Source organism: Cervus canadensis, chromosome 22, assembly GCF_019320065.1.
Source record: "Cervus canadensis isolate Bull #8, Minnesota chromosome 22, ASM1932006v1, whole genome shotgun sequence".
Lineage (NCBI taxonomy): Eukaryota > Metazoa > Chordata > Mammalia > Artiodactyla > Cervidae > Cervus > Cervus canadensis.
Window position 1 is genome coordinate 29,951,758 of NC_057407.1, and position 25,705 is coordinate 29,977,462.

A 25,705-nucleotide genomic window follows, 5' to 3' on the forward strand; every position below is an offset into this window, starting at 1 on the left:
AAGTCAATTCTTTGTTTGTAAAAAAAGAAGTTCTACATAAAACTCAGAAATGCTCATATTTACCTCATTCTTGTTTCTCTCATGTAAAGTTGCCAGGTTAGTAAATCTCAAACACTTCCAAAATAAAAGTTTCAGAAAAATTCTCTGACTTTAACATGAGAAGTTGAAACTGTCATGAAGAAATCATGCACTTTGTTAAATGAGTTGATCACTTTTTTCAGGAAACAACCAAAACAAAAACATTTAAGACAGATTTCTTCAACCTCATGATTTTGGAAGGACACAACAGAATATCCAAAAGGCTATTTTATTGGATATTCTAATAAGGTACATTCAAAACACACACACATATACAATGGGATTCTCAACTGTAGTAGCAATGATGAACAAAATAATACTGACTTCTTGATGACTGTCACTTATCATTAACATGGTTTAAGGTACACTTACTTGATTTTTTATTTGATACTCTTATGTATCAGAGAATCCTTCCAGTTTAGTAACAGCTTTGCTAAGCTATGTCTAGGAATGACAATTAATTTTAGTGGAAATTCATTCACGGGCTTCTTTGATAGTCATTCGAACAGTTTTGCGTTATTTTACATGCAATTTTATAGCTCTGTAACGTTCATTTAATCTTGTTCAATGATGCTGAACCCCAGATGCCATAAGACATTATAGAAAAGTAGTTACTGCACATATGGGGTAACTACTTTTTCTGAACATTAATTTCTTTTCTCTTAACAGGCTGAAATGGTATTTAGAAAAGAGAAAAGCCTACCACTCTGTACTAAAGGTTTTATATTATGGACTTCCGGAGATGGGCTACTTATTACTACTTGTGGTGCTAGCCATAAAGTTGTTATTTACGAGCATCATCTTTTCAAGTCTAAGTAATAATGGCTTTCTCCAGGCTTCAGAAGGTTGCTGGTATTATACAATCGAATCAGGTCACCTGAGAGCTTGGGGGGTAGGGGGTGGGATGCTCTCTTCATTTATCATATCTAGGGATTGGATATAGTCAGGGATTCACAAAGTGGGGGTCCAAGGACTACCCATACTAGAACTACTGGGGCACTTGCTAAAAAGGCAGGTATCTGAATCAGAAACTCTTAGGTCTGGGGTTGAGAAAGGAAGCACCCCGGTAGTTCTTCTAGAAGCTAAGAGACAAGAAGCCCTGGTAGATGATCTCAAAGGTCCCTTCCACCCTAAAATTCTAAGAGTCTGTGAGTTTTCTAAGAGTCAAGTTGCATTAGCAAGATCTACAAGACAGTGACTTTCAGCCTCAGTGGGTTAACCTAAATAAGTAGTTAGATTTTGATGCATACGTAAAAGCAGAAAACAAAACCAGAGTAGTATCATCAGATGTGTGAAATGTGTGTCATCTGTTTGGGCTTTTTTTCCTCATGGGAAATGCAGAGGAACAGCCCACTCTAACTGCTATACAAGAGATGAGTTTCAAGGGGCTTTTCACTGCACTCCCATCCCTAACCTTTTCCTCCTCACCTTCGGACTCCTCTCTGCTGTTGAGGCAGCTCTCCAGGCATTTACAATCCTGAGTCACCGAACTCTCTTGTAATCGGTCTGAATATCCTCTATTAGGAAATAAAGCATCTACAGGCAGTCCTCTACTTTCATTTGTAGTGAGTGGAATGTGATAGAAACATCAATACAGGGAAGGTGAACAGCAGACTTACACTCTTAAAGGGGAGTTTCAAATTTAGAAAGCGAACACAAACAAAAGAATCCAACTCTAATTTCACTTCTCCCCTTGGACACAATATTTGCCCAATGTGATGAAATATTTCTGGTATTTCTTATATGTTGGTTTATTTCATTCCTTCTCTTCCTAACTGCTTAAAGGCTCAATGAGAGCCTAAAATTTGAGATTTTTTTAAACCACATCCTGAGTGTTCTATCTCTGACACAGTTTCATTAGGTGTAGGGGAACTAAACCTCTACTGGTAGCGTCTCATCAAAGTTTTATAAAACCACAAGAGCAATGGGCAGTAGAATCTTAACGTAATTACACAGAGCTGGATACATTATGCTGCTGAGCCAGGACCGTTGGCTGGAAGGCAGCGCCACCATGTGATCGATCTAAATGTTGTCCGTTTCATCTAAGTACAAAAGTTGGGATCCTCTTGGAGTTGGGCATCTTATAGCAAAGTCCCACCTCCTGGAATAATAAAGTTATTTTAGAACACCACACCGTGACACTGCTTCAGGGGAGGACGAGAGCTGTTTATAACAAGGGCAGCTGACCATGTACGTGTGTATCATTGGCCAGACTGGATCAGATATTTAGTGCACAATTGGGGTGACTTGCTTTGGGGTTAGAGGGTGTTCCCTGTTTAAGAAAACTTCGACTGGGATTTAGCCCTCAGACTTCAATGCTCAGCTGCATCACACTGGCTAGTCCCCTGTCCTTTCACAAAAGACAATCTTTGTTGCTAGATTATACATTATGTCAAGTGGATCCAATAATAAAGTTTCTTTCAAGTATAAAGTCTTTTGTGACCGTACATAGAATGTAGACATCAGCTAAATTCAAGAGAGTGGAGAAGACCAAAGTCAAATTAAACTCAAAAGTTTACCGGAACTATGTTTTCCTTTCCATATTTTTCTCCGTCAACTACATCCTGAATTTAATAGGTACATGATATTAAATGGACATGTTCTCTGTAAACTACACCCTTACTTTAGAAATGCAGAAAAGGTGGAGGAGGGAGGGGGAAATATCAAAATGGAGTAAGTCAGCATTCATAAAGCACTTACAAAAGAAAACCGAAACACAGACAAGTCACTTTCAACAGGTATTATCCGTCCTCAATTGAACAGGAGGGACTGTGGATGATTCTACACAGAGTCCAGGCTACACCTGCTAAGACTTGGCTGAAAGACACGAGGCTTCTGCTGGGACTGCCCATTCTCCCCAGCCGCGGCCAAGGAGGGGACACTACCCTGACACGAAAGTCACATGCCCCACAAGACAGTTCCTTGTACCTCAAAAGAGTATTAGCTTCTTTAATCCAAAAAGGTAATGAAAGGTTTTTAAACTGATTAAATCAGCTTAGTTCATACACTGTCCCTTATGAACTAAATATTCAATTAAAACAATTTCCAAAGCAAAATCTGACAAAATCCTCTCTCAGAGTAATTTAGATGATAGGTTCTTAACTTAGGCAAATTAAATCCTTCTCACGGTTGGTATTTTCCAGAGTCAGAAAGAGTTGCACAAGTTCTCTGGGACAGAAAAATCTACTTTGTGTGTTAAGCCATGTTTCGTGATCATAAACAATAGAAACTAGAAAACATTAATGGGAGCCTAACATTCCTGTTCCTTTTATTTTATTTTTTTTCTTCAAAAGCTACATACATGCAAAACTTGAACATGTCATCACAATGTCTTAAATAAAGTTCAAAAATAAAAATACTTCATAATCCATTTACTTAAGGAAATATATATGACAATTATAAAGAAGGTAAGTCAATTATAACCTTTCTTCTAATCAGGAAAAATACTTATATTATGAAAGAGAATTTAAACTCATGCCCAGAATATTTTTTTCAATTCTTGATCAATAATTTAAAAACAAGTTGGATGCTGGTACAATGTTTAAAAAGAACAAATTCCAGGCTTTGAAAATGGGTCTGATATTCTTATACCTCATTTTGAAATCAGTGGAGAAACTCAAGTTTAGAAACAAAGCATTTAAAAAAAAAGCCATGATCATTTTTTTATTATAGTTGATGTGGTTAGTAATGCAAGTGAAGGGTACAGTGATTTGAAGTCCTTTAAAGTATTTGAATGGAGAATTTTATTTACAAACTCAGGCTGGGGGTTGGAAGAAGCCTTGCCTCTCTCTGCTGGTCAATAATGCAAGAGGAATTAAAAATCCTGGGTGAAAGGAAATTCGGAGTGCACCGCCCTTCTGTGAGATGTATAAGCATGCCCTAGCTCCCCTGACTCCAGAAAAAAGCTGGCAGGAGGCAGCCTTTCTAAATGGCCCTGCCTTTTTCAGGTAGATGTAGTAGGAGGCCTGGCAGAGTGCGGGGAGGGAAATCGGGAACATTCTGAGTGTTCCAGAGGGTGGTCATTTCCTTCTATTAAAACTGGTATTTATTTGGTAACATAACACGATGTATCTCAACAATTCCAAAAATTAATGTGAACAAAATGCATTCAGAGTTCAACTTTGTGAATGTTCACATTCATCTTGGAAATGAGATTTAACTTCTGCTCCTAAATGAAAAAGGCAGGGGAAAGTTGCCCAGGCTAGAGGATGATTGATTATTGGAAACGACACACAACATGAGCAGGAAAATGGGATCATTTAATAAAATGTGTCTGAATTGATTTGGAAAGCCCTAAATGGGTACAAACACCCAAAATTCAGAAGAAGGTTAGTTCAAGCAATTAAAATACCACCTTCTCTTTAAATCAGAAATTACAAGGTTTCCTACTGAGACAAATCCTTTGCTACCACTCTGAGCCTTATTTTGAAAAGGCCAAATTGAAATTCTGGTTGGAGAATACTTCCACAGACGGTCTGAGGATTTACAGTGTGATATATATCCTGATACTCAACTGTGATTATAGTTTTCATGTTTGGCAACCCAACTATTATTTTCCTTTCATTTCTAACAATAAAAAAAATTATTAAAAAGGAAAAATAAAAGGTGTGGGTGCTGTCAGTGCAAAATCAGATTAAGTAAGGTTTTTCTTTTCCCTGGGATAGAAAAAAAAAAACAATGCCCAGTGCAGAGTATGTAGGAATGTGTCACAACAAATAATCAAAAGACAGGTTTCACCAAGCTAGTGTTCCTCGGAGGACGGTGTGGTTTTCAAAAGCAGTATTGTCACGATTATGCATATTCTCATTAACTAGGTACAGCACAGCTACTTAAAGGGAAACCGATTTCTTATGCCTCAATGAAAGGGGAGTAGAGAAAACAATAATTAGACTGAATGAGGAATTTAAAAGAGAAAAAAAAAAAAAACTGGAGAGAAAAGAACAGAGAATTCATAAAGCCAAAAATAAAAAGAAAGAAAAGCAAGTAATGTGACAGTAAAAACCCACACAATCTCCCCCCCACCCCACCTGCCACTTTGAGTCCTAATTGCTCAATCTGCAGGGGCAGAAACCCACTCTAAATGAACCAGCATCGGGCTCCGGCAGGTCTTCTCTTCACTCTCCCTCCTGTTAAGACCGTTTCCAAAACCAATCAGCAAAGGACAAAGAATTCTTTACAGAGTGCAATTAGTGTTTTCCACGTCCACCTTCAAAAGCATGATGCTCTTCATGGGCTAAAGGACAGAAAAAAAACAAAAAAGAAAAAAAGGAAAGAAAACTTTAAGCAAAGGATGGGGCAACCCTCCTCTAAGGCATCTCATTCAGTTTCCCCAAATGTTGGCAAGAACTCAAACACCTTTGTGTGCCAGTAACTGTTAGCTAAGGCGTGCATTTCCTGAGAAACGTAATAATGAAAATTAAAACAGGGAATAAACAAGCAATGGGCAGGCTGCCTGTTTCTTCTTGCTGGGCCGGGGAGGATGAGTAATCCTGACAAGCTGATGAGGAGGATATGCTGGGCTGTGAGCAAATGCTGCAGGGAAAACGGGGCCCCCGCAGGATGCTGGGCTGGGGGTGGGGGGTGCCTCACAGAACCCAGACAGGGCCATTCACAAACCTATCTTGAAAAACCAAACCAAATAAAAAGCAAAACAAAACAGAGAACAACACAAGGGGGGAACAATTCTCGTAGGTCCTCCCCCACCTCTAAACACTCTCTGTGGGGGAATGAGGTGTGATTAAAGGGATGGGTCTTTTATTTTTCCCAGTTATAGTTTTTGTTTTTTCCTTTTTTTTTTTTCCCCCAGCCCTAAGGGTCTGGCTGGCAAAATGACAATAATTACAAATAAGAACCCTAGAATAAAAAATGATGCGACCAAAAATATTTTCCAAAGACTTACATTTTTATAAACTGGAAGTGGGAACTAGGAGGACTGTGAAATATAGACTATGTCCTCCAAGGCAAAAGGCCAAGTTTGAAATTCTATTTTCTAGACCTGGTTCAACCATTATCATGAAGCGAGGGTGGATCCTCTTCTTTCAAGAGGAAACGTTACCGTGTCAGGTCGCACACAGCCAAGGGCCACTCAGGATTCCCCAGGGTCTGTTCCAGCAACTCTTCCCTGCTAGGAAGGGAGTCCTGGGAAGGCAGACACGGGCTGGCCCCTTTTACCTCCTAAGCCTCTCCTAAGTCTGTATTTTTCAGATGAACTAGATTCTTCAGACTAGTGTGGTGTGAGGCAGGGAATAGGATCATTTTCCCTTCAGGATTATCCTGGTTGTTCACCTAAACCCGGTCTTCACTTGGATGAAACATTGGCAGAGGCACCCTTTATAGCTCTGAGGGCTACCTCAGGTTGACCCAATTCCTATGAGCATCCAGGAATCTAAGCTGACGTAACTGAACATTTCTCATATGCAGAACTTTAGAAATATTTCACTTTTTATGGTTTTTTTAAAATTCTTTTTAAAAAGACTTTTAGGATAAACATTAAAGAAAACATGGCCTGCTCTGCAACAAAATATATCGTTATTGCTGGACCAAGGTGGGGAGTCACAGGTCTCTTAGCAACATCGGGCACCAAATGATTATGTCAGGAGAAAGGGACTGTCTGCAGATTTTTATTACTCCTAAGTGTGAGGGACAGCTTGGGGCAGTCACCGTTGAGACAGTAACATCCTGATGGGTTATGAAGACAGAACAGAACAATCAGAATGGGGGGGGGGGTGCATTCTGAGAAACAGAGAAAGTTCTGCGGGCCTTAGGTGAGCTTTGGCTGAAAGGGAATATAGAAAAGCTCAAAGCCAGGAATCAGCAAACTTCTTTCTGGAAGAGGGCAGAGAATACACATCTTAGGCTCTGTGGGTCACAGGGTCTCTGTCTCAACTATTAACTCTGCCCTTGTAACATGAAAGCAGCCACAGATGATATGTACGCAAACCGGCATTGCTAGGTGCCAATACGCTTTGTATATACATATACATATGTATATGAAATGTGGATTTCATAGAACGTTCATATGTTACAAAATGTAGTTCTTCTTTTGATTCTTTTTTCCAACCAGTAAGAAATGTGAAAGCCATTCTCAGCTGCAGCCCATACAAAAACAGGTGGGAAGGTGGCAGATTTGGTTTGACAGTGCAGTTTGCCAACCTTGGCTCTAAACAATTCTCACATCAGAAGACATTTGTCATTCAGCTGCTCTGAAGAACCTAACAGAATTTGGGGGGTGGCGGGGGAGGAGGTCTCTCTTCATTTCAGTTTCTTAGTCAAATGACCAATCTGTATCCAATGCACAGAGAACTTTTATCAACAGCCTGACTCTCAGCCACCCGGCTGGAGGCCTGGCCCAAATTCATTAGGTTTCTTTGTTCACAGAAAATCTACCACTTCAAGTGGCTCCTAAATACTAACACCAGGATCCTACTTTAACAAGACAGAGGAAAGGCGTGGAGTTGGCTGTTTGTGATCTGGCTCACCCGATCACTGTTCTTCACCCAGCTATGAAGAACATTTCTGCCCAAACTTCCTTTTTCCAAATCAATTCTGCAATGGATGGTGTATAACTCTACTGAGTAAAGGACTGCCTGCTTCATATAAAAAAAGAGAACTGCTTGTTTTTTCCAATTCCAATTTGAATAATCTTTGAATTTTTGAATGATAATTTATACTATTAAAATATACATTTCTGCTAAGACCCATAGCCTAAGTCGCAAATTTCACAGTGGTGTCTACACTTAGAGAGTCTGTTCTGGGAGCTGCACGTTCCCCTCTCTGTTTGGCCTTTTTCTCCCCCTGCTCCCCAGTCATTGCAACATCGAAGTGATGACTCACCCTTGCACTGTCTTACCTGGTTATTGTCACTGCCCTAAAAACTTGCCTAACCACTGATGGCCTAATCACCTCTGTGGCCTACACACTTCTACCACATTGAGTCTGCTGCTAACTGACAACAGGTTAGCTAGAAATTATTTTTCTTTTTAGCTAGAAATTTAATCATAGAATTTTGAAGCAGAAGGGACCTTGGAGATCATTTAAGACCAACCTCCTCAATATTAAGAAGGGAAAGTGAAAGGATGAGAGAACGTGACTTGCTTGAGGTCACGGTGTTGAAATGGGACGAAAATCCATAGTGCCTGACTTCACAATTCCAAATCACTTTTCTCCTCTTTGAAGTGATATGGGGAGCTGCATCTAAGACCGCGTTTGCTCCATTCATAAATGGCAGTGAAACACACTTCCTTTCGGAGAGTTTCTGCTGGAGTTAGTCTCAGGGAGTAGAAAAAAAAAAAAAGACCCTTGGTGACCTTTCAGTTAATGTCTGGGTTGAAAATACAGTGAATGTCCCCTGAGGAATCCAATGTCCCCTAAGGCATCCTGGTGTGCTGTAGTCCATGGGGTCGCAAAGAGTTGGACATGACTGAGCGACTGAACTGAACGAAGGAATCCAAGTTGCATCTACAAATATGTGATTTCCATGCTGCACAATCAGTTAAGCAACTTGTGTAGTGCCATCTTCTATCTCTTCTATATAAACTTCCATTTAAAATTCAGAAGCTAAACACCTTCTGGATATCTGCAGCAGCAGATCTGTCCCACAGCTTACAATCTAAATCACTGGGCTTGCGATTATATGATTCCTAAGAGGGAGGCCTTAGATTCATCCCATAGTAAGACACTGACAAAACAAATTTTGATTTTTTTTCTTCCTCTTTTTGATAAGGGGTCGGAAAAAGTGAAACGGCCATGGAGTATATTTCATTAATTCTAAGATGCACTTCCTCCCCACCTCCCCACTGCACATTTGAAGACCCCTGGAATTAAGACTGTGTCACAGTTAAATCAGGAGCCTTTTATTTTTCTTTATTAGTAATACTAAAATAATACTTATCATCAAAGGCATCTTAGATTCAATGAAACACCATGGTTGAAAAAAATTGGGTTACTGACTCTTGGAATAGTTTGGGAAAACAGGAAATTCATCATATATGTGCAGGACAGTCAATCCTTTCCTCTAACTGTTAAAACTATAACCCGCAGTTTGATCTACTAAACATTGGTTTAAGAGCACTAAGCTGTTTTCACTATGAAAAAGATGACTTTTTCAAAAGAGCACACAAAAGCAATGAACATGAATCATGATGGAAACAATGGGTCCACACACCTATTCATACTGTTAACATTTCACCACTATGCGTGCATTCTCCTCTGTGTCACACTCATCTGTAATGAGGACGTATTAGCATTTCAGTAGAACGTTCAATCATGCCTGTGCTCAGAACAAGTTCCTCCACAAATACAGATGTTACACATTATAAATCCCTGTTTATGAAGGGATGATTGAAAATCTACCTGCCAACTCGTATAATAACTTTTTTGTTATTGTTGCTTCAAATAGAAGGCAATTTCTTCTAAGAATGACAAGTCTGAGATTAGGTTTAAATTTTTGAAATAACAAAAACAATAATGTATCTCTTTTTTTATGATACATGTGTTTAGACGACAATAAAATCTCATTTTAATTTCTAAGGCTAAACTGTTGTTTTAGACCCATAAATGTATTTTATTGAATTATTTAGTGGATCATAGAATTTCAAGTGACTCTCCCTTCACCTCTTTGGCAACACAGTTTCTGTCTTTAAAAGTATGAAAGAATAAGCTAAAAAGTAGTAACTAGAAATGAAGCACTTACGTTTATAAAATACGGCTTTAAAAGATATGTGGGGCAGGAGTTCATAGATCTTTTCTAAAACGGTGGCTTCACCGACTAATGCGGCATTTACATTCCAGACTTGGACGACATCTTCTCGGTCCCGGACACTGACGCTAACTCCTATTACTTCATCATCTGAAGGGAAGGCAGGGGAAAAAAAGAAATGAGTGATCATTTCAAGTCCTCCAGAGTTGGCTTTTTAACACTTATCATTTTCCTGGTAGGTTATGAAGATGATCTAAAGAAGGTGGCACAAGAGAACTCGTGATAAATACTAAGGGACCATCATTGGAGAAAAGCAAGTTAGTGGGCTAAAGCTGTAGCGGTCCCATCACATTTATCCAGGGACTTAGATAAACAGAGTGTCCCGGCCAAACAAATTTTCCAGATAAGTAATTTGCCCTTTTTAACATGTTACCGAAGCCTTGGACTATTTGGAACTCTGTTTTGATGAGACTTTTTCTAAAACAAGTTGCATAATGTTCGGCTCTCTGAAAGCCAAGTGAACTCACATGAACTGTTCCTCGATGCTTGGCTGTCCTTGTTAAGAACAGCAAGTATTTCTCCTGACTTCCTGCCAACCATTCAGAGATCTTGGGGTGGCTAGTGCTCTGGGCCCCAACACTAACTGGACCCAGACTGTGTGTTCTGAGTTGCTCATTCTGCTTTCTGTGGTTTGCTTGTCTGCTCCTGTCCTATTAATCCTCCCAGCTCTCTACTGCTTCTCCCTAGCCATACCCCTTCTGGTCTGGGCATTTTAACTGTGGGCTGGAGAATCAATAACCATCTGTTAGCACTGTGTATAAAGTGAGAGCAAATATCTCCTAAGTGTGGCTCTGTTATTACAGCACTTCAGTGAATGGGCAGGGAAGTATGTATCTACTTTGATTAAAGTAGGTCTTTTTTTTTTTAAAGACTGAATTTCAGATTTGGGGCTGTTTGGTAGGTATTTGAGAACTGGTGCCTGGATAAATAAGGCTATGTACCGTCCTATGGAGCCACTCTATACATAGTAATTTGCAGCCAAATGACAGGAGTAAAGACTGTTGACTCCAGATTCACGTGTTGGCTGCACATTACTGAACTAGGGTCACCCCTTTGCCCCTGCACAAGATCAACGAGTTAGATGTGAATGATGAGCATCACTGAAGTTAAGAAACTGTGCTGCAGTTAATACGTTTTGCCTAATTCTCCTCGTTTATGGTAAATCTGTACATCTTAATATTTACATTGTCAGATTTTCTGTGTGTCTTCTGGGGATTAAAAGGCTCCAGCACTTAGATAGACTATAAATGAGGGCCTGTCCAATTACCACAGGGGTTTATCTTCAACAAAATAACTGTTTTCTTTTCTCCGTCCTTCCTTTCTTGCCTTCGTTCTCTCTTTCCCTTTCCTTTTAAAATAAATTTCACTCTGGGCTAAATATGTGTGATGTGATACTAAATAATTCCCTGTATAGAAATGTGTGAAAGCAGGCAAAATCAGTGGGAGGTGTCAGAATTTAGGCTGGTAGCCACCTTTCGGGGGAGGCAGGGTGTGGAGAGATTCTGGAGGGCCATGGACCTTCTCTTCCTTGATGTGGATGCCAGTTATGGGGATTTGTTTACTTTGGGAATGTTTATCAAACTACACACAGTATAGTTTGTGTCCTTCTCTGTATACATGTCACAACTCAACAAAAATTCCCCCCCAAAGTAAACAGTACCTGATCATGGCCATCCACGGAAACTCATTAGCCCATCAAGAAATGTGTCTTTATGTACAGGTTTCTTATTTTTCCTTTTATCTTCAAAGTATATTTGCTAGAGCTCAATGTTAAATTTTATGTGAACATAAAATCAGCAAGCAAAGAGGAAAGATTCCATATTGACCACTGAAGAATTGTCATGAATCTCAGCCAGGAGAAGATTAGCATTTTCTCATCTTTTGGTTTTGCCCATTTCTACACCATTGGTCAAAGGATGCTGGAACAGATTGGTGCTGAAAACACTGAACTGTCAGTGTTTCAGTGTGGCCTGGTTTTTGGTACCTTGGTGTAGCCTCCTGGCACAGCACTTTCAGAAGGGCATGACAAGAAGGCTACAGCCTGTATGCAAAAGAAGATCCATCGGCCAGTATGGAATATTCACAAGTAGCATCAAGCAGCGAGGCCCTGATGATTCTAGGATACTGGCAGCCAAGGCGTCAGAGCTAGGAGGAGCCACTGCGTGCAGACGAGGGAAGGCAGGACCAGAGACACGAGCTGCCCTGCTGCAGTGCGGGAGCTGGGTTAATGAGGAGCCAGCGGTTAATAGCTAATGGTGCTCTCGTTCCGATGTCACCACAGAACAATACATCTCCCTTTGCTCAATCCTGGCTATTTATTATTACTTAGACTATTTTCCCTGGTTCTGGAAATGGGAATAATTCATACAGAAAACTTCCTCTCCCAGGGATGTCTGTGTTTATAATTAACAAGACACAGTTTTTTGGCTACATATTGTAAAGTTGCTAACTACCCCCTATTAAAACAGAAGGGATCTGGACTTTTAAGACAAGTTCCTCTTAACCCAGGTTCTGTCTTCAGTGAAAAAAAAGAAGTGTAACAATTAAGGAAAACAAAAGTAGGATGATGAAACAGTCAGTGAGGTAAACCTGAAACCTGCGTGGAACTGGCTAAGCCTAGGAGGGTTCCCAAAGGCAGCACCATTTAAGAAGTCTGAGGGGCAAATCAATCAATATCAATTAGCTTAAAAAAAGTTGTAACTGAAAGCTGAACAGGTAAGATGTTATTCTAAATGTTACCTCAGAAGGATTCAGAAAGAACTACCCAAGAAGAAAGTAAATTTGTAAACTAGCAATTCAATTTACCTCTTTGAGTGGTTTCATGACAAAAATCACAGCAAAATAAAAATGGGGAAAGCAATTGAGAGGTACAAACTATTAGGTAAAAAACGAGCTGCAGGGCTGTTGTGCAGCTGGGGAATAGAGTCAGGATTCTGTAATGACTACAGAGGGAGTATATAACTTTTGGAAACTGTGACTCTGTGACTATGTTGGGCACATGTTAACTTATGCATTTTGTACATCAGCTATACTTCGATTTAAAAATGTAAGATAGAAATGCATCCACAGGGCTCTCAGAAACTCATTCAGTATTTGAAAATGGTGTGTAAAGTCCTGAAGACTTTACATTTTAACCTCAGTTGTGGGGTCACAGGCACTAATGGTGATTCAGTCCCACCTCCCCTGCGTGGCTCATTCTGAGGAGAGGGATGAAGAGAAGGACAGACAGCAAGGGTGAGGGATTGAGAGAGACAGAAAGGACTGTGCCAACTTAACTACAAACTTCAGTAGACAACAAACGTACCTGCCTCTACTGGAAGGGGTGGAATGGATAAAGGAAACCTACCACCAATTGTGTTAGGAGTCAATGTCAAATTTCATTTTCTTCTGGGACAAATACAATGTTGTATGCCAATTATACTTTGATTTAAAAAATAATTTTTTTTCCTTTTTTCCTGTCTGTTTATCTTAGACAGATGGTCATGGATACTATGAAGACGAGCTATATGTGCAAAAAATATATAAATATATAAGCATACACACATATGTATATGCACATAATATACAAATATGTAAATATACATATGTACCTACACATATAACACTGAAATGCCATGGTCACATGGGAAAAAGCTAAGTAAATGTCACAGTGACAAAATAAACGATCCTGAGATATGAAAAGCCAAACACACGGAAACAAACGTCAGCAGGGAACAAGCACAAGCCAAGCGCACGCAAGCGGGGATGACCAGAGCTGAGCGCATCATTACCTGCGGCGGCACAATCTGTGAACTGTTCCCCGATAGTCGCTAACAACAACTCTTTCCAAACTGTGGACTGGTGTGGGAAGAGAATAAAAAACACGACAGAACCAAAGAAAAGAAACACATACACGTTTTTAAACCATTATCTTCAGGAGCTACACAGGTCACTTTTTCTTTCAGCTCTCACGCCCTATCCACGCCTGTATCGCGGGTCCACAGATGTGGCTGAATCACGGGTGTGAACACTCGTGTGGTGGCACAGATCATACTGTTTTACACATCACTTTGCACAGAAAGTACAAGGGATCCCACGTCACAAACTCTGTGTCCACGGAACTGTAGGTTTCACGTGGCAAACCTGATCTTGAGTGCCACCTGGGATGAATTTGAGATGAATGCGGGAAAAATGCATTCAAATGACCTACGATTTTCCAATCTCTTTATCTCTCATGGATTCAAAATGTATCAGCTGGTTGTAAGTGAATGCTATTAGTAAAATCCTCCTCAAAAAACCTTTTCTGTTTTTCTTGAAGTTTATAAGGCACTTTCAAGGTTACACAAGTGAAAAACACTTCAGGAAATTTCTGGTTTATTGAGGGCCAGAGACTTGCAGATTTCTGTTCACTTGAAGGCATTCTGTTTCTCCTAAATAACTTAACTGTGTGTATTGTTTGTGTGTGTGCACACGTGCATTTCCCTCAAAGAATTAGCACAGGTGGTAAAGAATCTGCCTGCAATGTGGAAGACCCGGGTTTGACGATCCCCTGGAGAAGGGAATGGCAACTCACTCTAGTATTTTTGCCTGGAGAATTCCATGGAGAGAGGAGCCATGGCGGGCTACAGTCTGTGGGGTCGCAAAGAGTCAGACACGACTGAGCAACTAACACTTCCACTTTTCAGTTTCACTTTCTGGTCCACTCCTTCCCAATGAGAAAAACTAAGCCTCTTCTACTCAAGATCTACTAACACCATCCATCAACAGCCAGTGTCCACACACAAGTAACTGGAGGCCTCCAAGTTCTTCCAGTTTCTCCTCAAAAAGCTCTTCATCCCGTATCTCTTCCTTGTCATGGTGCACGTGCTCTGAACGCTGTCAGAACTGGGTTTGAAACATGACCGCCGGTTTAATACCTATGCCCCAGGCCAGCTACCAGCCTCTCTGAGCATCAGTTTCCCTTTGGTGAACAGGGAGTAATAATAGGACTGACCTCCCAGGGTTGCTGTGACCATGCAATTAGTCAACATATGCATTTGACGGGCTCAGTACTGTGACTGCAACAACAGGACTGGAGATTTAAGATCTGTTCCATAAATAGCTGCGCGTGTGCTCTGGACCAGCTGCCCAGTATATATTAACTATAATAAGTGTGTGTTATCATCATGTTCTAATGAGCTGAGAGCAGCCTCGCTGAATTTTTAACCAAGACCATAGCAGTGAACAGTAATGACTTTTCCCTCTCAGAAAGGGTTTTCCTTTCTCTTTCCTAGACCCTGGTCTACCTGTCTCCCACCTAGAAACCCTGCCTTTCTGTTTCCTCTCTGTCCTGTCTGCAGTCTCTTACGCTAGCAGGGGTGAAGGTGAGTGTGTTGAGAGGAAGTTACGGGAAGGGAACGTTCCCTGTTCCACAGCGAATGCAGACAAGGCCAGCCCACCAGACTCCCGCTGGTCAGCAAAGAAGAGAGGCTGAGTGGCTTGGGATGAGGACATTTCTACAGTCGTGAAGGTGTTGTTATTTCTGACTGAATGTGCTTGAGTGAGCTGACCAGGAGGGAGAACAAACATCTTTCAGCTACTTTTCACCCATCATGATCGTTTCTACTGGAGTTCAACATCTACTGTGAGTAAAAAAAGAACATGACGAGGAAAACGTGTTTTCAATGAAATTCAAAATGATGGCATGTGGGATTTAGCTCCCTGATCAAGGTTCGAACCCAAGCCCCCCTGCATTCGGAGCAAAGTGTCTTAGCCACTGGACCACCAGGGAAGTCCCTCCCCTGACATTTTTTAAATCCTATATATCAAATAACAGGCAAATCTTGTAGCTAGGCACCTTAATGATAGTTTGCATTTTTAAGAAACAAACTGGGTCATAGCTTTCAGTTCAGTTCAGTCATTCAGTTGTGTCTGACTCTTTGTGACCCCACAAAGAGGGGTGGACTGCAGCACGCCAGGGTTCCCTGTCCATCATCAACTTCTGGAGCTGGCTCACACTCATAGAGTTGGTGATGCCATCCAACCATCTCATCCTCTGTAGTCCCCTTCTCCTTCTGCCTTCAATCTTTCCCAGCATCAGGGTCTTTTCCAATGAGTCAGCTCTTCGCATCAGGTGGCCAAAGTACTGAAGTTTCAGCATCAGCAATGCCTGGTCAAGCCTATGGGTCCCTAGAGGTGTTTCAGTTCTTTGCACTTATCCATGTGAAAGAAACCATGAAAAGGGGAGACTGGGTAGCATCAGTCCTCATCCATTTTCAAAGAAGCTTTTGGTTTCCCAAGACTTCAGAGCAGATTTGAATGTTCTTTTCAGTGAGTGTAATGAATTAGAGCCCACTCTTAGGAAACCCAGGTTTCTGAGGCATGACCACCGCCAATCAGAGCCCAGCAGGCCATGCCACCAACCAGGTTCTCATCAGTCCCACAGAGAGACTGAGCACACTCCTGCATCAAACCTTAAAGAATGGTGAGATGCAATCCCCCCCATGCGTCCAGACCCTCCAAGCCAGGATCACTCTCAGGAGTGTTGGTCATTACAGTGGGGAAGGGACGAGCCTTTGCTGGGCAGGGTCAGGCTTTTCACTATGTAAACCTACTTCCACGTGTTGGCTATAGCTGGGGAGGACAACACAACCATAATTAGCTTTTTGGTAAAGTTTACAGGTATGGAGCTGTTCAGACTCTATGATACATACAGTTATACTATTGCTCCATTTCTACAGAGACTCACAGTGTATTTTCAAGGTGATAGTGTTTAAGATAGAAAACCACCACGATCGGAGTTTGGGATGGACACGTACGCACTGCTGTATTTCAAATGGATAACCAACAAGGACCTACTGTATAGCACGTAGAACTCTGCTCAATGTTACACGGCAGCCTGGAAGGGAGGGGAGTCTGGGGAAGAATGGATACGTGTATATGTGTGGCTGAGTCCCTTCACTGCTCACCTGAAACTATCGCACACTGTTAATCAGCTATGCTGCTGCTGCTGCTAAATTGCTTCAAGTCATGTCTGACTCTTTGCGACCCCGTGGACTGTAGCCTGCCAGGCTCCTCTGTCCATGGAATTCTCCAGGCAAGAATACTAGAGTGGGTTGCCATGCCCTCCTCCAGGCGATCTTCCCGACCCAGGGATTGAACCTCAGTCTCTTCTGTCTCCTGCATTGGCAGGCGGTTTCTTTATCACTTAGCACTACCTGGGAAGCCTGTTAATCAGCTATACCCCAATGCAAAATAAAGTTAAAAAAAAAAAAAAAAGAAAACCACCAAGTTCAGAATTGAATTTCTCACTCCCAGTCCTGTTCTGAGTCTACCAGGTGCTCTGTCTGAAACGCACAATAGGTTCATCACATGCAATCAACAACAACCACACATTCAGCTTATGGAAAAGGATCAGAACAAACCTACCGTGCTGTCCTTGGGGACTTTCATCTTCCACACACCACCCTTAGCATTACTCTCCTCTTCCCTGGATCAAAAACCAACATTCAAAGTTACACTACTGGATGAAGTGGTCCTGCATACATCTAGGGTTAGGGCTAGGGTTATGACATTAAAAACAAAAGAAAACGGAGCATCCTGCAATGAACTTCCCCACCCCTGTCTGTTTTACTGGAAACTGAAGCGGATGAAAGAAAAAGGAAGGCAATGGAGATGGAGAGGGGAGTGGGATTCAGTGGCCAAAAGGGCAGGGAAGGTGATCATCCTCAAGGAAGGGTGCAGAGAGGCTTCCCAGAGTATCTGGGAGGGACTGCAAGTGCCTAACAGGGGTGAGGGCTTTTACATCTCCATATCATGTTCTTGACATCATCTCCTCTGACTGGCCTTTCAGCCCTGTGTCACAAGTCTAATGGGAGACTCAGCTCCTGTAGAAGGTATCTGCTGCTTCCCACTGTAGCAACTGCTCCTTCTTCTGGCAAGAGCACCCCAATTTCCCTTTAAGTAGCTTCCTATCCTCTACTCTTATGTCAGACACTTTCTGATATGGCTGATGTCACACCCTAGCTTTAAAGATGGGCTCATGACCCAGGTCTGCCCGTGAGAATGTTGTCTCCTCCTAGTCTTTGTGGTTGGCCAGGGATGGAAAGATGACCCACATGGGGCCAGAGAGAGCCTGCCCTGGCATTTTATTGGGGCTGGTGAATGCTGACATTGATGAACTTGCAGGGTGAAAGACTGGAGCCTAGGAAAGCCATTTTGTCACCTAAACGGCAGAACCTGCCTGAAAATTAAACCAAGGAAGAGGATGGCAAAGCAAATCTGCTAGAGTGTCAGAGTCCCAATAACAACTGAGCACCCAAGATCTGCCCGAAATTAGCCCCATCAGTAGACTATCTAGTTACAGAGGCCAAAAGATTCCATTTTTGGCTCAGTTTAGGTTTCTGTCATTAACTGTCAAAGAGTTAAGATACATTTCCCTTCCATTACTGAGTAAATGAGTTAGAAGAGTCAAGGAACATGATACAAGGATTCACTATTAACTGGGATTCCAGCCCAGGCAAAGTAGCTTACTCTTCCCCACCCTCAACACTACCCCAGCCATTAAAGAAGAAAGACAGCTTTCCCTTGACTGTGGGCCATGACCACTATCATACACTTTCTATGTGGTCCATGTGAGATATGTCTGAGGGGATGTGATCTTTGTTCATGCATGGTTCCACCTTCCCTACAGCCTATAAGCTTTTTCATTGCACTGTCCGGGTCATTACTGAACAAATTAAAGAAGAAACCCAAATGATGCTATGCCCCCAAACAAAGACCTGCATGGCCCCTTCAGTGAGTTACTGAGGACCTATTTATGGAGAGACCGTGGTGGGGTCCTCCATGGGCAGATGCTGAGACACCTGCTCATCATCCCGGGGCACAAGGAGAAAGGGATGGCGGGCAGGACTTATTTCAAAACTAAATCATGGCAGCATCACTAGGAGAAAATTACTGTGGCATTCCAATTTGGCATGAAGTTAAAATTTTATTAAGTTCACAGTCATTTCCCTCCCACCATAACTGCAAATTATACAGAAGACACTTACCAGAGTGGTCGCCTCTCTCCTCTCATTAAATGATAACTGCATCTCAAAGGCAGGCTAGTCACGGGAGGAATATTATTGTACACACTCCAGAATATCTTTAAAAGAAAAATACTTTGTTTAATATATCCAGTATTGACTTACTATACTGCTAGATTATAAAACTAATGCATTAAAGAAAAAAATCAGGTTCTCATTAAGTCCTATCCATTCGAACTAGATTTTTCTCAGTATTCTTTGTCATTTTCTGCTAGGAAATGTAACATAACATTAAAGAATGTTCTTTTCTGAAGTCGGGCCAAGTTGTATGCTTCAGGAAACTATGGTTATTAAGCAACCATTCTTATACAATGTGTCTCCACATAAAACTGGGTAAGGATCTTGCTAATGATTTTTCTGACACGTAGATGGCATATAATAAAGTCAGTAGTGCTGAATATATGCACTGAACCGTATTTCCTTGTAACACAGACTCTGTCTTCTAAGCCTAGAAAGAGTCTGTTACACTTTGGATTGGGGGAGGGGGTATACAGGAGGCAAACAGGAAACTCCCCACTTCCTTTCCTCTCCCAGCAGGAAAAAGGAACCGCTCAGCTGCCAAAGCAACAAGTTCCCCAAGATACAAGGTGTTATGAATTCCAAGTCTGTGTGCTCCCCAAGCTCACAGAGTGAAATCCAAGCCCCCACTGGGATGGTATTAGGAGGTGGGGTCTTTGGGACAAAACTAGGCCATAAGGATGGAACACCCCATGCACCATGATGTCCCGATAAGGAAAGGAAGAGAGTTCTCTCTACCACGCACAGATACAACGAACAGACGACTGTCTGTCTATAAACCCAATAAGAGTGCGTTCACCAGGACTTGATCATGCTGGCTCCCTGATTTTGGACTTTAGCATGAGAAATCAGCTGAAATCAGCATTTGTTGTCGAATTAATCCAGTCTACAGTATTCTGTTAGAGCAGCTGGAACTAAGACATATGGTAGCTGGGAGTCAGAAATAGATTACGTAAAAATAGTAGCCTAACAGCAACAATGAGAGTAACAGCAAGATTAATAGGGCCAGAATCTGGTCTCTGAACTAAATGTTTACGAAATTTATCCTAATGACAATCTCAGTAGAAGGTGTAATTATCAGCCTTGCTCCATGGATAAGGAAACTGAGGCACACAGACTAATCCCCCTGGTACAACAGGCTTAGGACAAAGACTGGGTGTACACAGGAGAGAACTCAGCCCAAGGTGTTTGGAACGGGCCCAAGAATCACGGCACTATGAACATATTTATGCAGAGAATCACTATACAAATGAGAAACAATATTCTGTGTGCTGAAGTTAAGTCAAGGAAGACTGGGACTCCTAGTGGATCTGAGGAGAACAGAACAGGCAAAAGAACAATTAGAAAAATGAATCCAAGGGTAGCATAGGTGAAATGACATTTTATCTATGCTGAACGATAATCCTCATCAAACACAGAAAAAACAGCCTTATCGGATTGTTTCAGCCCATGTTGTATAAAAATTAAAGCTGGATTCATTGCAAGGTCAGTTATAATGAATGGTAACATAAAAGTGAAGGCAAAAGAAACACACCCTACTTGACAACAGATTTAATAAGAATACCTAGTGTCCCTTACACTAAATGGTGGTAATGTAGCAAGTAGCTGAAAATAACTCTGTAGGTCATCAAACAGATGTCCGTCTTTGTGGAGACACCTATCATATCAATGGTGTGCTATCAGTGCAGACAGTAAGATTATCCCAATATTTCATTTCTGGTCTGTGTTATGGGTGTGAACAGGCAGCGCTAGAATTTGACGCCAGGCATGTGGACTCTAAAACCTGTCATCTTAACCACTCAGCAATTTCCCCCTCTGGAGACACTACGACCCATTTTAGGTACATCTTTCTCCAATCCTAGAAGCCATGGAACAGGTCACGAGATAACAGAGTGAGGGGCACCATGGAAGACCATTTCCCACCAGCAGGTTCCCTTAATTACTGGCTGTGCTGCTGCCTCAGCTCTAGCCTGGGACTTCCACAATGATATGGCAAGGACCTGTGCAGAATTTATGGACACATTTATGCTAGAGTATAAACGCCTGCTTTCACCAAGATGACTTCAGACCTGGCAAACTTCAAGTTTCCTAAAAGGGATCCCAGGCTAGAACACCCGCCCTTGTACCCTGCCAAAGTTCTCAAATCTTAACTTTCACCCAGTGTTTGAGGCACCATGGAAGACACAAAAAAATGCTTCTCCGATTCCACATGTAAGCATGACAGCCTAAGGATTGTGCTACGGCATGTGACTTTAGAAGTCTCCTTGAAAACACAAATGGACAACTGATTTTGTTAGTCTTGGCAAATCTGAGAGGAGGCGATTACATACAGCCCAAGAAGATACAGTAAAAGACTTTACTCTGACCTAATGTACTTATTCAAGTCCGTATTTGCATGTTTGTGCATGAACACAAAATGAGAGTGAAATATGTGGTGACTTCATTAAAAACAGCCCCATTAAAGTCCACAGCACAAAGTCAGTCTGTTTCCTTACTGCAAGCCTCACGCAGTGTGTGGACTACTCGTCAAGGACGTGTGATGGAGAAAGAGCTGGAGGAAGGACTCCAGCATCACACAGTTCCTTACACCCGCTCCTTTCCTGCGGAAGTAAAAGCACCGTTTCACTGGAAGCTGGATAAATAATTCCTGGTCATGCTCTCCATAACACACTTTTATTTTTGTTGAAACATCTATGTTTTATCACTGACAGAACCTTGCAAATAGATTTCAAAAGCCTGTAGACTTAGAATTAATTCTAACTGGCCTGCAAACAGTATATTACAGTAGAACTAAGCACAATATTTATTAAAAATGAAGTGTTTTTTTTTTTTCCCCAAAAACTTAATGATAACTGGAGGAGAGGTAGGGAAGTCCAACATCATTTATTCAGTCAACATGTGCGGACATCAGTGAGGGGCAGGGCGCTGTGATCAGTCCCAGGAGTGGTTAGATTCACTAGACAATGGTGTCCACTTGATAAATCCCCAACCTACTAGTTCTGACTGAAGCAATTACGCTCCTCCTGACAGCTTTTTGCCAAATAGATCATCAATCATTGCCAGGAAAACTGGCAAATTTCCTCCTCAGTTTTTTACTGAATGTTCTGAAGAAAAAAAAGAGAGAAAGAGAATAAACTTGAACTTGCTTGAGAAGAAAAAATGCCATTTGGTGACAGACGACCTGGTTTAAAAAAAAAAAAAAAATTCTAGCAAATACACCTCCAAAGGAAAAAAAAAAACCAAATCCACAATTTCTTCTGAGGGTTACAGCATATAAATCTTCGAAAGTATCTTTAAAATTTTAAACAAACATTTTTATTCCTTAGGTAATTCTAATTGGCTGGGGCTTACATTCCACCAACTGAATCAATGCTGTTTATGGAAAGGGCAGACAGAGCCCAGAAGAAAGAAGGCAACTATAGAGAGCCTAATGGATGTTTTTAAATCATAGCAGACACAACAGGCTGAAAGCAAAGTGCTTCTGACTTGGGAAAGCTAGGTACTTGAGAGAGAAATGGGTATTCCTTTGAATTTCAAAGGGCTTGACTTAAAGTGAGAACCAAAGTTTGAAGGACTGATGGGGAGTAGGGAAGATGAAGGCTAGGATCAGGGCAATTTCCCACCATGCAGGAAGTCAATTAATGAAAAACAAAGTCTGAATTAGGGAGTTAATGAGGTTCAAACATTGAGAGAAACAGAAAAGTCGTGCTAAGTCAGACATGACTGAAGTGACTTAGCACGCACATATATGCTTACGAAGACCTTCATTTACAATAAACAGTGCTGGACATTCATTTACAGAAGAAATGTGAAGTTTCTGTTTTCTTTAAATTTAAGCAAAATGTCCCTCAATTTATAGGACCACTGGGTAGGACACAGAACAATGAGACACAGCGTGGCAACACCTTAAAGGTGATACCTCAGGTGTTTAAGGTATTGCCTTTAAGGTGTTGCCATGCCCTTGGATTGCAAGTAGATCAAACCAGTCAATCCTAAAGAAAACCAACCATGAATATTCATTGGAAGGACTGCTGCTGAAGCTGAAGCCCCAATACCCTGGCCACCTGATGCAAAGAGCTGACTCACTGGAAAAGACCCTGATGCTGGAAAAGACTGAAGACAAAAGAAGGGGGCAGCAGAGGATGAGATGGTTGGATGGCATCACTGATTCAACGGACATGAATTTAAGTAAACTCCGGGAGATAGTGAAGGACAAGGAAGCCTGGCGTGCTGCAGTCCACGGGGTTATAAAGAGTCAGACACAACTGAGCAACTGAACAGCAACAAAAAGTGGGTTAGAATGCTGTTCCAGCATGGGTTTTCAGGGCTGAAATTTTGGTCCTGTGGCAGCAACAGAACCCTCCCCTGCAAACTGCAACTGGCTGGTAGCTCTCTCCCATCAAGCTTGTTCAGAAGCTGTCTTCTATTCTGTGCTGCATCCGTTTAGGACATAAAAACACAAGAGAAATGTGGAAAATTTGGAAATGTTTACACAAGAGTAAAAGGAATCAATAGGCTGTCTGGAAAACACATCTAAATGAAACATGGAATTTTCCAAGAAAGGCAGTAAAGTAGGAAATAAATTTAACTTCAAGCAGAGGGCATTATTGTTGGCTGTGATGAGAGTGTCCTTAGCAAGGGTCACCGGGCCGGCTGGAGGCGCAGGCCTCATCCATCTACTCCTCGGTCAGGGAGGAGCAAAAGCAAAAGGATGGACCCAGAGGAGGAGGGACTTCCGGTCCCAGAGACACAGCATGATTGACTGTTTCCACCACATGTTTCGGGCCACTAACCTCCCAGACTCAGTCCCTCCAGCTAATCAATAGGGATAACAATTTCTCTTCTACCTCCATCTGCATCTCTGATTTGCTGAGGGCCTCAAAGTACAAAAAAACACACTATGTCCTTACAGAAAGCAATCAATAATAACACATGACACTTACACTGCATCTCAACACAGATGAAGGAAAAACAGATATAATTAGGGATGTAAATTTTTTTAGTACTGACAGAGTGACTACTCAAGAATAAACCTACAATCATGGAACAAAAAGAGAGTAGGGCAAAAGCATATTCTCAAATGATTTTAAAATCAGCACCCAGGCTAGTTCTCAAATACTAAAAACCACTCACCGATAAGGATACAGGCTGAAATCCCCACACCTGTTAAACATGTTTTCATTAAGTAGAGGTATTTGCAGTGGTATCATCTGGGGAATAATTGCCTGAAATCATCTAGAAGCAGTGGTACACGGAATTTAAAACATGACTGAGATTCAAAAAGATACATGTCTCCCAGTGTTCACTGCGGCACTACGCACAACGGCCAGGACATGTCCATTGATGGAGGTATGGATAAGGAAGATGTATACATATACAATGGAGTATTACTCAGCCACAAAAAATTGAAAGAAAAAAAAAATAAGACTGTGCCATTTGAAGAGACACGAATGGACCTAGAGACTGTTATAGAGTGAAGTGAGTCAGAAAGAGAACAACAGATATTGTATATTAATGTATTTACGTGGAATCTAGAAAAATGATACAGATGAACCTATCTGCAAAGCAGAAATAGAGACACAGATGTAAAGAACAAATGCATGGCCACCAAGCGGGGAAAGGGGGCAGGGTGGGATGAACTGGGAGATTGGGACTCACACAAATACACTACTACGTATAAAATAGATAACTAATGAGAAGCTAGTAATGCCCTGTGGTCACCTAAATGGGAAGGGAATCCAAAACAGGATATATGTACACATGTAGCCCACTCACTTTGCTATACGGCAGAAACCAACATGACACTGTAAAGCAACTATAGTCCAATGTAATTTAAAAAAAAAGATCGTGGAAAGTATAAGATGATGTTCCAACAGAAGTTGAGAAATAATGGCAGATGAATTTGTTACTATTATCAGGCACTTTCTATGTGCTTTTAAGTCCTATGCCATTTCATTCTCACAAACCCATAATACAACTTGTATCAGATTATCCCCATCTTAGAGATAAGTAAACAGATACAGAGACGCCAAACAACTAGCCCAAGCTACTAAGTGGAAGATATGAGATACAAACCCAGGCAGTGTGACCACCCTACAGCCCAGCCCACATCCTCCCCGGTCAACTGATAAAATTAAAGGGTAGAACTGTTGGGTTCTACTCTTATTACAAAAGTGTTGGCTTTTGTAAAAGCTGTTGACAGGTGAGGGCTTATGAAGTGCCAAGCACTGCTAAGAGCTATGCAATCTCACTTAATCCCTTATTCAACCTTGGGGAGTAGAACTGTTATTATCTATGTCAGTTTTACAGACGAAGAAATGGAGGAGGACAGACACGTCAGACATAGGACAGAATTTCCTGACCTGTTAGGGCAGGGTTTCATTATCACCCCACTATCTGAAGGAGCTCTGTTCCTAATCACTTTACTGCGAAACTTTGATACCACTGAAAGACTGTGCATCTGTATACGTACTGTATGCATGTCTGTGCTTTATATAGAAAAACAGTACAATCATCCTTTGCCCTACCAAGAATCAGTTTTTGCCCGCATTGAGAATGTGTGACAAACAGCTTAATGGATTCTTAAGCGAGCAGTCTGCTGTGACTCAGGTAAGTGGTTCATTTATTAATTCCTCATTTACTGATTTGATCCTTCAGTATTTATGAAGTGAAAGGAATCAGACACAATACACAATACCGTGTGATTCCATTTATATGAGGGTCAAAAAAAGACAAAACCAAGGCATGATGACAGAAATGTGAGTAGTGATTGCTTCTGGAAAAGAAGGACCAGAAGGCAAGGGCATGA

The 25,705-nt window shown here is 41.5% G+C and overlaps 1 protein-coding gene across 1 annotated transcript in view; it reads right to left on the minus strand.

The window, feature by feature from the left end:
* Window positions 1-3,321: 3,321 nt before the first annotated feature.
* Window positions 3,322-25,705, minus strand: part of EIF4E3 (eukaryotic translation initiation factor 4E family member 3) — a 39,587-nt gene continuing 17,203 nt past the window's right edge. The window contains exons 3-7 of the mRNA XM_043442565.1: window positions 18,844-18,938; window positions 17,222-17,282; window positions 13,606-13,672; window positions 9,770-9,925; window positions 3,322-5,311 (exon numbers count right to left, since the gene is read on the minus strand). Coding sequence (XP_043298500.1) covers window positions 5,265-5,311; window positions 9,770-9,925; window positions 13,606-13,672; window positions 17,222-17,282; window positions 18,844-18,938 — 426 coding nt within the window. The 3' untranslated portion in view covers window positions 3,322-5,264. The remainder of the gene's footprint in view (window positions 5,312-9,769; window positions 9,926-13,605; window positions 13,673-17,221; window positions 17,283-18,843; window positions 18,939-25,705) is intronic.